We start from the raw sequence: 13,067 nt of genomic DNA on the forward strand, positions 1-13,067 counted from the left end.
GCAGAGTTGTTATACCCAGCGTGCAGGAGGACTAGCGTCGCCCCCCACAGGTGACGTCACTGATCTCTGCATAGTGACACCGCTTTGCTGCTGGCTTATTACTATTCATTTATACAGACAAAAGACCAGAAACTGCACTCATTGCACAGGGTATGGGGGGAGACACTGCACAAGGGAGACACTGGACAAGGGAGACACTGCACAAAGGAGACACTGGACAAGGGAGACACTGCACAATGGAGACACTGGACAAGGGAGACACTGCACAAAGGAGACACTGGACAAGGGAGACACTGCACAAAGGAGACACTGGACAAGGGAGACACTGAACAAGGAAGACACTGCACAAAGGAGACACTGGACAAGGGAGACACTGCACAAAGGAGACACTGGACAAGGGAGACACTGCACAAAGGAGACACTGGACAAGGGAGATACAGCACAATGGAGACACTGGACAAGGGAGATACTGCACAAAGGAGACACTGGACAAGGGAGACACTGCACAAAGGAGACACTGGACAAGGGAGACACTGCACAAAGGAGACACTGGACAAGGGAGACACTGCACAAAGGAGACACTGCACAAAGGAGACACTGGACAAGGGAGACACTGCACAAAGGAGACACTGGACAAGGGAGACACTGCACAAAGGAGATACTGGACAAGGGAGACACTGCACAACAGAGACACTGGACAAGGGAGACAATGCACAAGTGAGACACTGGACAAAGTAGACACTGAACAAGGGAGACACTGCACAACGGAGACACTGGACAAGGGAGATACTGCACAAAGGAGACACTGGACAAGGGAGACACTGGACAAGGGAGACACTGCACAAAGGAGACACTGGACAAGGGAGACACTGCACAAAGGAGACACTGGACAAGGGAGACATTGCACAAAGGAGACACTGGACAAGGGAGACACTGCACAAGAGAGACACTGGACAAAGGAGACAATGCACAAGAGAGACACTGGACAAAGGAGACAATGCACAAGAGAGACCCTGGACAAGGGAGACACTGCACAAAGGAGACACTGGACAAGGGAGACACTGCACAAAGGAGACACTGGACAAGGGAGACAATGCACAAGAGAGACACTGGACAAAGGAGACAATGCACAAGAGAGACACTGGACAAAGGAGACAATGCACAAGAGAGACACTGGACAAAGGAGACAATGCACAAGAGAGACACTGGACAAGGGAGACACTGCACAACGGAGACACTGGACAAGGGAGACACTGCACAAAGGAGACACTGTACAAGGGAGACACTGCACAAAGGAGACACTGGACAAGGGAGACACTGCACAAAGGAGATACTGGACAAGGGAGACACTGCACAAGAGAGACACTGGACAAGGGAGACAATGCACAAGGGAGACACTGGACAAAGGAGACAATGCACAAGAGAGACACTGGACAAAGGAGACAATCCACAAGAGAGACACTGGACAAAGGAGACACTGCACAAAGGAGACACTGCACAAAGGAGATACTGGACAAGGGAGACACTGCACAACGGAGACACTGGACAAGGGAGACAATGCACAAGGGAGACACTGGACAAAGGAGACAATGTACAAGGGAGACACTGGACAAAGGAGACAATGCACAAGAGAGACACTGGACAAAGGAGACACTGCACAAAGGAGACACTGGACAAGGGAGACAATGCACAAGAGAGACACTGGACAAAGGAGACACTGCACAAAGGAGACACTGGACAAGGGAGACACTGCACAATGGAGACACTGGACAAGGGAGGCAATGCACAAGAGAGACACTGGACAAAGGAGACACTGGACAAGGGAGACAATGCACAAGGGAGACTCTGGACAAAGGAGACACTGGACAAGGGAGACACTGCACAACGGAGACACTGGACAAGGGAGACAATGCACAAGGGAGACACTGGACAAAGGAGACACTGGACAAGGCAGACACTGCACAAGGGAGACACTTGACAAGAGAAACACTGGACAAGGGAGACACTGGACAAGAGAGACACTGGACAAGAGAGACACTAGACAAGGGAGACACTAGGCAAGGGAGACACTGGACAAGGGAGACACTGTACAAGAGAGACACTGGACAAGGGAGACACTGGACAAGGGAGACACTGTACAAGAGAGACACTGGACAAGGGAGACACTGGACAAGGCAGACACTGCACAAAGGAGACAGTGGACAAGGGAGACACTGCACAATGGAGACACGACAAGAGAGACACTAGACAAGTGAGACACTACACGAGGGAGACACTGGACAAAGGAGACACTGGACAAGGGAGACACTGGACAAGGGAGACATTGGACAAGAGAGACACTGGACAAGTGAGACACTGCACAAGGGAGACTCTGGACAAGGGAGACACACTGGACAAGGATGACACTGCACAAGGGAAACACTCAGGCACCAGTCCCTGAAATGATCATCACTGATGACACTTTGTTTCAAAGAAGGGGCTGTGGCAGTGATGCACCTGATGATGCATTGCTTGAGTATCCCAGCATGCACTGGGGATCCTCAAACACATTTTCATCAGACAGGAAGTAGAGAAGAAGATAGCAAAAGCAGTTAGATAGTGAACAGTATGGAAATTTTAATGCAAGTTCAGTTGTGCTCAAAAGTTTACATACTCCAGGAGAATTTATGTTTTCTTGGCCTTTTTTCAGAGAATATGAATGATAACACCAAACCTTTTTTCCACTCATGATTAGTGGTTGGGTGAAGCCATTTAATGTCAAACTACTCTGTTTTCTCTTTTTAAATCATAATGACAACCCAAAACATCCAAATAACTCTGATCAAGAGTTGACATACCCCATTTCTTAATACCGTGTTTTGCCCCCTCTAACATCAATGACAGCTTGAAGTCTTTTGTGGCAGTTGAGGATGAGGTTCTTTATTTTCTCAGAGGTAAAGCTGCCCACTCTTCTTGTCAAAAAGCCTCCAGTTCCTTTAAATTCCTGGGCTGTCTAGCATGAACTATGCGCTTGACATCTCCCCAGGGTGGCTCAATGATTTTGAGGTCAGGAGACTGAGATGGCCACTCCAGAACCTTCACTTTGTTCTGCTGTAGCCAATGACAGGTCGATTTGGCTTTGTGTTTTGGATCGTTGTCATGTTGGAACGTCCAAGTACATCCGATGCGCATATTCCGGGCTGATTAGTGCAAACTTGCCTCCAGTATTTGCTGATAACATACTGCATTCATCTTCCCTTCAACTTTGACCAAGTTTCCTGTGCCTTTGTAGCTCGCACATCCCCAAAACATCAGCAATCCAGCTCCGTGCTTTATAGTAGGAATGGTGTCCCTTTCATCATAGGCCTTGTAGACCTGACCTTGTGTTTTGGATTGTTGTCATGTTGGAATGTCCAAGTATGTCCCAGGTGCAGCCTCCAGGCTGATAATTGCAAATTTGCCTCCAGTATTTGCTGATAACATACTGCATTCATCTTTCCTTCAACTTTGACCAAGTTTCCTGTGCCTTTGCAGCTCTCTGTAGTATTCTAATTTACTGAGATAATGACTTTTGGGTTTTCATTGGCTGTAAGCCATAATCATCAACATTAACAGAAATAAACTTGTGAAAAAGATCACTCTGTTTGTAATGACTCTATATAACAGGGGTGGGGAACCTCAGGCCCCAGGGCCATTTACGGCCCTTGATGACCTTTTATCAGGCCCCCGAGCAAATTCTCATGGACCACATTCTTGGGCAGGGGGTGTATTTTTATTGCCACCAGCTCATTCATTTCTTCTTGCTCTGTTAGCACACACACGCAGTGTTCACTACTGAACATTGAAGAGCATGCAATGAACGATTTTGTCCTGAAACCAGTGTCAGAGTCAGGATGTACTTTGTGGGCAGAGTTTGTATGGCCCCCGAAGGATGGTATAAATATCCAAATGGCCCTTGGCAGAAAAAAGATTACCCACTCCTGATTTAAAATATGAGTTTCGCTTTTTGAATTGAAGAACTGAAATAAATTAACTTTTTGATGACATTCTAATTTTGAGAGAAGCACCTATATCTACAGTATATAGCCGATATAAAGCCTATAAAGAAATCAAAACCTAAAAACAGCTGTAATAGCATGTACACAGATATCAAATCTTCCAGTGGTGGGCATCAAGATTATGGGGCCAAGAGCCCGATGGGACCAGATATTGTCCACACAAGAAGCCTGATCTGTCCGCAATGTGACATCTACATCTCCGGTCGTACACAGAGGTGTTCCCTTATGTAAAGCGTGACATCAAATGTACCTGAAATGTCAATTAATCACAGTCCCCCAAATCTACTGCTAAGCAGTGTCTGCATGATAATGGCTACATCATAGTGTCATGGCACACTCCAATACCTCTACCATACACAGCCTACAGAATACTTGGGTATTCGTCCCAAATAACTCCATCATATGGCGCTGTATGGTACTGCGACTCAGCGTCTGTAGGGTGCATATGATGGTGCTGGTGAGTGGCCAATCTGAGCCACAGTCAGCGCCATACTGGGAGTGATGGCAGCCGCAACACATGCAGGGATTGCCTAACACACAGGAAAGCGCTGCTTTCATGATCCTACTTCCCACGTACAACATTCACAAGGAAAATTATTAAGGTCTTTTTGTTTTTCACCAAGTTATAATTAAAAGCTCTAAATTTAATAAATCAGTCTCCTCTCCTGCTGTGCCTGCACCAGAAAATCACATGGATGCCAAATATTTACACGCTAATTTACGCAAATTTCTACTATAAATAATATGGGACATTTGCTGTCCCCCCACTCCGTTTCAGGAAAATTCAGGGGTCGTGGCAAAAGTAAAAACAAATTCTTAAATTATCAGACCAATATGGCGACACCGTATCTTGTGATTTTTCTTACTGGAGTCGGGGTAGGACAAATTCCCCCCATAGCGATCACGCACACCACCAAATTCAGGAGGACTGCAGGCCCCGGTTTTCCTTAGCGCCTCCTCTTTTCCCACCAGTCTGGGACTAAGTAACGTCGGACTGACTCTGTAGCGGGTGTCCCACAATGGCGGTGTACGGCCTACAAACACGGGATCTCAGCGAACAGCACGATGCTGCACTCTTCATCCTTACCGCGGCTATGCCCTAATGCATTAATATCTCGTTAATGGCGTCATGCTGCTATACCACACACATCCTGCGGCAATTTGTGGCGCTAGTTTGTTTTACAATGACAAGTGATTTCATCATTTTGGGAAACCTTTAAATGAAGCCCTCATTACTATAGACAATGTCATGGGCAACACTGAACACTGCTCCTACATGTAACCGCAGACGACTAAGGCTACGTTCACATTTGCGTTGTGCGGCGCAGCGTCGGCGACGCACAACGCATGCAAAACGCAGCTTTTTGTGACGCATGCGTCCAATTTTGGCATGATTTTCAGCGCAAAAAAAATGCAACATGCAGCGTCCTGTGCACCCTGATGCTTGCGCCAAAAATGACGCATGCGTCACAAAACGCAAGACAACGAATGTCCATGCGCCCCCATGTTAAATATAGGGGCGCATGACGCATGCACCGCCGAACCTGCGCCCGACGCAATGCAAATGTGAACGTAGCCTAACTACATATGTCCAGAAATGGGGCGCAAACAGCAGAGTAGGGGAATTGTTAACAGCAACCAATCAGAAGCTTGCTCTCATTCTCCAAAAACCTTTAGGAAAATGCGAGCAGTAACTTCATAGGTTAATATTGGTAGCACCTCCACTTTCTACCCCACAGTGTACAGTAAATTCGTAGAGACCCCCTGAGGAGACTGGAGCATGTGACGCTCTGTACAACGGGGGCTGCAGACGTGACACCGAGGGAATCCTAAATAAGCTCTAGTAGTGGAAACGCTTCCGGCGCGTCAGAGTGCGATCACGTGACCAGCCAGCCTGCGCTCTATAAATACGGAGCGCTCGCGGCGTCCAGTTCATACACCGCTGAGTATCTGAGGAGGGAGCGTGGTACAGTCATGTCCTCTCAGCTGTCACTGGCGTGGAGCGTCTTACTGCTGTGCCTGGGTGAGTTGGAGCGGATACACGTGCGCTACTGTGTGCTCTACAGCCTCCTATAGGGGGCGTGCTTTATTTAATATGGTACTCTCATTGCTTGTATTAATTTTTAACTTTAAGTGATATATACACTTATATTTTTCTTTCTCACTGCCTTCGATTTTTTTTTTTATTGTTCTGCTTATAGTTCTGTCCTTTTTACTTGTGTTTTCACATGTATATGTATATATGTATATATATATATATATATATATATATATATATATATATATATATATATATATATATATATATATATATATATATATAATTTTTTTTTTTCCCTGCACTGTTACTCGCCACCAGCATTCCTGCATCCACGTTAGTCTTTTTGTCCGGCCACTGTCGGCAGAGGGTTGCAGCAAGTCCCTGCTTGTCCTGTTGTGCAGGTTGAGGACTTTGTGAATGAAGTCTGCAATAGTTCCCTGATGAGTAATGTTTGTCCAAGCAAAATCAATGGCCGCTGATTAACCCTGTCCATCCCTGAATTTTCCATGCTGATAGCCTGGAAACTGACTGCTTCCAATCTATCACCATATTCTGCTGTGTTATAACCTACTCAGGTGATGTGTAAATCAATGACTAGGTGATCACTCCTTGCTTTCCTCACATCTGGGACGCTATCTAACCTTGTGCCGTCTAACTCCGCAGCATGTGAATTCACCGTACGTTGTTCTGAACTGAACTCCACTGGGAATGAGATCAGGGTGACGCTATCTGGGGCAGGTGACGTTGTCTCCGCCAGCTTGCAGGATGTCCATGAAGTTGACTATGACGAATACCATGAAGATGAGGACCTCTCGGGATACGATGTCGATGATTCTATACGAGGTGTGTATACAATGCATGTTTACTATAGCCGCGCACATATCCATGTGGTGTAATAATATTGAGCCCCTCCAATGTATAGCTAGACTAGTGACCCTAATCAGGCTGTGTGACTGCAGTCTTGGGGTGCAGCCAGCCTTATGACTCAGGCTGAGATCAGAACGCAGTGTTTGGGTTGGCTGGTGACTCTCCAGACCTGAGTGACCGCTTAGTAGAAATATATGAAGCCATCAGTCGGGTCAGGAGAGCCGCCAGCCAGTCCGTGCACTGTGGTCCAACATATACGGCCATCTGACTGCGCCCTTACCCCTCTGCAGCCTCAATGTCTGATGTGAAAACTTTATAGCTGTGGAGCTCTGTAATTTTCTCATCTGATCAGATAATTCTGCCATCCGCTCTCTCTGGTGCTGTGTGGGCCTAGAAACACATTGCAGAGGTTTCCTCTGCTGCCAGGAATGAATCACAGAACTGCAGACTTACTACCTTCTCATCAGCATCTGGGATGCCATGTGTCTGACTTATTTTGTCTATAATAATTGACTGTTCCCAAGAATCATTACATGAAATACCGAATGAACACTGTCATAATATTTTTCCTCATACTACTTGCCCAAATTCTCTCTGGGACAATGGAGCCAAACTTTCCTGCAGCTTATTAGTAGCTCTAAGCCATTTTACCCATGCAGCCTGTATTCTGCCCAACAGTATCAGACTGCTGCCACCCTTCTAACTGGATCATCTCCCACTTATATCATGTTAATTGAGAAAGTATTGAGCAGTGTCTCCTAATAGATGTACTGGTGAATGCAGGCCTAATTCATGTTCTCCCGCACTGGGTCACTGTTTGTTGCACTAGGTGAAACACTACGAAATCTGCTGAGCACCAGGAATTCTTAAACCGGCATTGCCTGTGCTTTTAACCAGGCCTAACTCCAAAGACTTGCCATCCAAAGGGCAAATTCTGAACGTTCCCCACCGCATATTATGCATACTAATGGTTTTTACAACTTGGAGACACAAATACGCAGTAACTTGGATTAAAGCACTTTATTGCTAACTCTTTTATGTGGGCAATAAAAATGTTTTAAACTTGCAGTAGCTAGCCCTTGATAGATTTACCAGTCTGCATTACATTTCCTGAAGGAGCCTTGGCAGCTGAATGTGGCAACATTCACCGCAGATTGTAAAGCCTCACCTCAGTGACTCACTGCGGTAATGAGACATGTCTAATGCACACAACCGGTGACAAGACCTCCTCCCAACCCTTCCTTCGGGGCTTTTCTGTACAGAATTTCTTCCATTCCTGAAAGTGACATTTCCGATTGAAATGAGACCGTTCATTCTCCTGGAGAGTATGCAAGAATGTGGGAAGGAAATGGTCTTCTCAAGTTGCTGATCACTCCATGCATGACATCTAGTTAGATCCTAACTTGCGTTAATCATCAACCCTTGTGTAGGCTACAGCATAGTCTAAGTCATGGATCTAATAAGTTATGACTCATTATCAACATTTATGACCTAATGATTAATATTAATTGGCTTTGGTTTTTAGCTGCATAGTAATTGTCCAGGATTGCTATAAGCTGATAGTATGTGTATTAAAGTGCTGTAGATTAAAAATGTTTGTCTGGTTTCTGATGGAACTCTTGTAGACAGTAGATAATTTCTAAGTAGAACTTGGATTATTGGCAGATTATAAGTTATAATCAGGAATGGTAACATGATGATCAATTTTCCTTTGCAGTGCAAGCTGTGGTCAAGCCAGCTAATGGGGAAGTGCCCACCACAAAAGTAGAGAAGAAAAAGGCTGATAAAAAGAAGGCAGAAAAGAATAAAAACAAGAAAAAGAAAAAGACCCCTTGTCAGACTACACATAAGAACTTCTGTGTTCATGGAAAATGCCGATACCTAGCGAACATATCAGAAGTTTCATGCAAGTGAGTACAAGTGTTACCTGCATACAGTGTAGTCAGTATTACTGTGGATTTATAGGTAAACGGGACTCGTAGGCTACAAATGAGTACTAAAATGTGTGTGTGTGTGTGTGTATATATATATATATATATATATATATATATATATATATATATATATATATATATATATATATATATATATATATATATAATCAAAATGCTATTTGAAAGACCATAATGGCGATGTTTTGGTTAAAAAAAAAAAAAAAAAAAATGCAGGGGCTTTTGAATTTTAAATCACCACCCCATAACAAATTAATGACAAATTACTTTATTTTTGCTAACTTAGATGGAATATGCCACACTGTACTTGTAAACTCCTGTATTCCATGGAGGTCATGATGCATAGTCTGGCCAATATAATTCGTTAAAATCCTTCACCTTGCATTATGGCTATGATAACTTCCTATTATTGCAGTTGTTGACAATGCCTTAAGAGTAATTTATTTATTTTTTTTATTTTTATTTTTTTTTTTTACAGATGCCATGAAAACTACTTTGGTGAGAGGTGCACAGAACAATACTTAAGAGCAGCATCCTCAAACCCTCATGAGATGACTACAACAACGATACTGGCAGTTGTAGCAGTTCTACTATCAACACTCAGCATTACAGCCATAATCATCATCATTGTTGTACAGTAAGTATTTAGCAACACTGAGCAAACATCAATTGGCAAAGTAGACCCAACTGAAGGATTATTTGGGCAAGTGCATGGTCAAAATACCGGAAGCCTCTCGTCTGAATTCACTGAACTTGCAAAAGGGATGTTTCTGATGCCTACAATACCAGATATTATATATTTCTTTCTTTTTAGCACACGAAGGAAATACTCCTCCTACAATTGTGACACAGAAGAGACAAAAAAATTGGGACAAGAAAATGGAAGTGAAGATGTCTGACTTAAAGTGAGTATAGAAATGTAAAACTGAACATGCTCAACTGCAAAACCAGTTGGTGCAAACCTGCATCTGCTTACTAGAGCATGCATATACATTCCCTAGCTCCTACCCTTAAATATCTTGGAACAATACTTAATTAGTTGGTCATAATATGATCTAGTGCAGGGCTATGCTGCCTTGAACAAGCAGTATGAGCACCTAGAAGTCTGTCAAGTGTGAGCTCTTCCTGCATGCAGTGATCCAGCGCTATGATCAGGGCTCCTTGGCGCACAATACTTAATGTGGTGTTGGGTTATGATTGGTGATTAGCGAGTGTACTCATTGCTCGGGTGACCTCGGAGTATTTGACTGCTCGGAGACTTAGTTTTCATCCTGGCAGCTGAATGATTTACAGCTATTAGCCTGCTTGATTACATGTGGGGATTCCCTAGCAACCAGGCAACCCCCACATGTACTCAGCCTGGCTAATAGCTGTAAATCATTCAGCTGCCAGGATGAAAACTAAATCTCCGAGCACTATCAAATACTCGGAGGTCACCCAAGCAACAAGTACACTAGCTCATCACTAGTTATGATCACAGTAAAGATGGTCGAACTATAGCCAAAAGTCTTTACACGATATTGAGATCTAAGCTGCTGTTTAGCTTTTATCCTAAAGTTAAACACCTGTGTAGCAGTCCTTACTGGGTTTTTGAGAAACTTGCTGTATTAAAAATGTCCATGATCACTAAACATTACCAATTTCTTATTTATCTAGATTGTCTTCTGGACTTGCAAAAAAGCACTGCCACGCCTCAAGTGAATGTGAAGATGAATGGCCTCGTTTTATGTATATTTTTTTGTATATTTATTGTATTTATTATTTTATATAAAATATCTCCTAATATTTTATTAAATAAATATTTTTATAAATTAAGCAAGCATCTTCTGCATTTTTATCATGCACATGCACTCTAACCAGTTGGATCACATGGGTAAAAGAGTAATTGTTCTGAGAGCGATATGTAGATTTTCTTTTCACACGAATTGGTAGTACACCCAGAACAAGCAACTTTGTAATGCATCTTATTAGAAAAACCTGCTACTTACTGCTGTTGGCCTGGATCTTTCATTCTCAATTTGGGGTTGCCAACTGTCCAGAAGTTCCAGGACAGTCTGTAAAAAGAGCACAGGTGCTAAGTGTCTTTGGCGTGCTCAAACAGATGTTGAGTTCCCATGGCTGCTTATCTCACAGCTGTTTGACAGCCCAGAAACATGTGCAGGGATTACCTAACAAACTGGCAATCCCTGCAGCTGTCAAACAGCCATGAGACATGCAGTCACGGGGACTAAACATTTTTCAAGAATGCCAGAGTTCCTCAGCACCCAAGCATGCCTGGGTAACGCCTTGCTGCATTTTGGAAACAAGTCCTGTGGGCCAATGACGTTTAAAATGGAACTCTAAATATTTTGAGGCCTGGATAGACCTCAAAATAGTAGTGCATGCAAGACAGCCCAGGAATTTCACAGAAGTGGAAGAATGGATGAAACTCCATCAAGCAAGAATTGAAACGCTCTTGGTTGGCTCCAAAAAGCGTTTACAAGCTGTGATAGACTTTAACGGACGTGTGAAACCAGCCTAATAAAGATGCAGGCCATACAGGTGTAATATACTGAGTGATGACACAATCACTCACAACCTACCAATTCATGGAGTATTAGTATTAAAATTGCATATTTTGGGGGGAATTAGGATTCTTTTTGTGGCTTAGATTTTAATATTAGTATAGGGGCACTCAAGCATGAGGAACCTTGACATTGGTTGCAAGCTTGCATGTTTTGGCCAAAATATCAACAAATACCAGATTTCATGTTCTATTTTATTCAGGGTGCAGCCAAGCCCATCAATGTTGGCCTTGTAAACTTGGATGTCTATCCTCATGGGTTGCACTTAGTGCTGAGCAGCCCATTTGACCCCTTCACGTTGCAGCCCTTTTTTTTTTTTTTTTTTTTGTGGGACGATTTGTACTTTTGAATGACACCCATTGGGTTTTATCATATCATCTACTCAAGTGGGAAAAAATTCCAATTGCGGTGAAAAAAACTAATTCCACAACTGGGTTTTGATTGTGGGTTTTATATATATATATATATATATATATATATATATATATATATATATATATATATATATATATAGTCCTTCTCAAAAAATTAGCATATAGTGTTAAATTTCATTATTTACCATAATGTAATGATTACAATTAAACTTTCATATATTATAGATTCATTATCCACCAACTGAAATTTGTCAGGTCTTTTATTGTTTTAATACTGATGATTTTGGCCTACAACTCCTGATAACCCAAAAAACCTGTCTCAATAAATTAGCATATCAAGAAAAGGTTCTCTAAACGACCTATTACCCTAATCTTCTGAATCAACTAATTAACTCTAAACACATGCAAAAGATACCTGAGGCTTTTAAAAACTCCCTGCCTGGTTCATTACTCAAAACCCCCATCATGGGTAAGACTAGCGACCTGACAGATGTCAAGAAGGCCATCATTGACACCCTCAAGCAAGAGTGTAAGACCCAGAAAGAAATTTCCAGGTCACCACCTGACAGCACACTGGAGGACGTCCTTCTAATCCATGATGGGACAGGAAACACGAGAGGTTAAAAGGACCCTCCCCCCTACCACCCTTCAGTGTTTTTCCTGTCCCATTATGGATAGGAACGGCGAGAGGAGCTACCGTTCTGTGCGGGGGGATTGTGGATCGGGGGGCTTTGCCTCACCCTTCCCTCCATGAGGCACCCGCTGGCCGACACCCGCCCGAGGGTCCCTCTGCCTACCAGTGTAGCGCTGCTCCTGGTATGAGGATCGCTTCCCCCTGCCGGGGGCTCTCGATCCTTCCGTCACGCCCCCTGGTGCATGCGATCCTGCCGGTTGCCTCTGCGGACGTCTGCGTCTCCATGCGGCCGGCATGAGGAAGCAAATCGTCGCTGCACCATCCTCTCTTTCCGGCCACGTCACTTCCGGTTTGCGGCTGAGGGGGGCGGGTGGCGTCTCCGAAACAGGAAGCGGTAGTGAGCGCAGGATCGCTGTACAGATGAACAGACGAGCAGAAATATAAGTTATGTGCAGTAAGCGATCTCCGTTGCATCATGGAGGACGCAGCTAGAGAAGGGCAGGAGTCCACGGCGCTAGTGAGTAGACCAGGGGACCGGTATTATGGACATTTAAAAAAAAAAAAAAAATGGGGCATTATCCTGGAGTTTTGTTATTTT

At 43.9% G+C, this 13,067-nt stretch overlaps 1 protein-coding gene across 1 annotated transcript; it reads left to right on the forward strand.

The window, feature by feature from the left end:
• Positions 1-5,931: 5,931 nt before the first annotated feature.
• AREG (amphiregulin) lies at positions 5,932-10,712 on the forward strand. The gene is made up of 6 exons (XM_077276615.1): positions 5,932-6,060; positions 6,742-6,921; positions 8,663-8,855; positions 9,376-9,534; positions 9,712-9,802; positions 10,554-10,712. The coding sequence occupies exons 1-5, from the start codon at positions 6,012-6,014 to the stop codon at positions 9,794-9,796; spliced, it is 666 nt and encodes a 221-aa protein (XP_077132730.1). The 5' UTR covers positions 5,932-6,011; the 3' UTR covers positions 9,797-9,802; positions 10,554-10,712.
• The last annotated feature ends 2,355 nt before the right edge of the window (positions 10,713-13,067 follow it).

Source organism: Ranitomeya variabilis, chromosome 1, assembly GCF_051348905.1.
Source record: "Ranitomeya variabilis isolate aRanVar5 chromosome 1, aRanVar5.hap1, whole genome shotgun sequence".
Lineage (NCBI taxonomy): Eukaryota > Metazoa > Chordata > Amphibia > Anura > Dendrobatidae > Ranitomeya > Ranitomeya variabilis.

What these genes read in the sequence shown, in the direction of transcription:
- AREG (XM_077276615.1), top strand. Translation starts at nt 6,012, where the DNA reads ATGTCCTCTCAGCTGTCACTGGCGTGGAGCGTCTTACTGCTGTGCCTG. An exon ending in TGTCGATGATTCTATACGAG is followed by an intron (nt 6,922 to 8,662) that starts GTGTGTATACAA and finishes TTTCCTTTGCAG; the next exon opens with TGCAAGCTGTGGTCAAGCCA. An exon ending in ATATCAGAAGTTTCATGCAA is followed by an intron (nt 8,856 to 9,375) that starts GTGAGTACAAGT and finishes TTTTTTTTACAG; the next exon opens with ATGCCATGAAAACTACTTTG.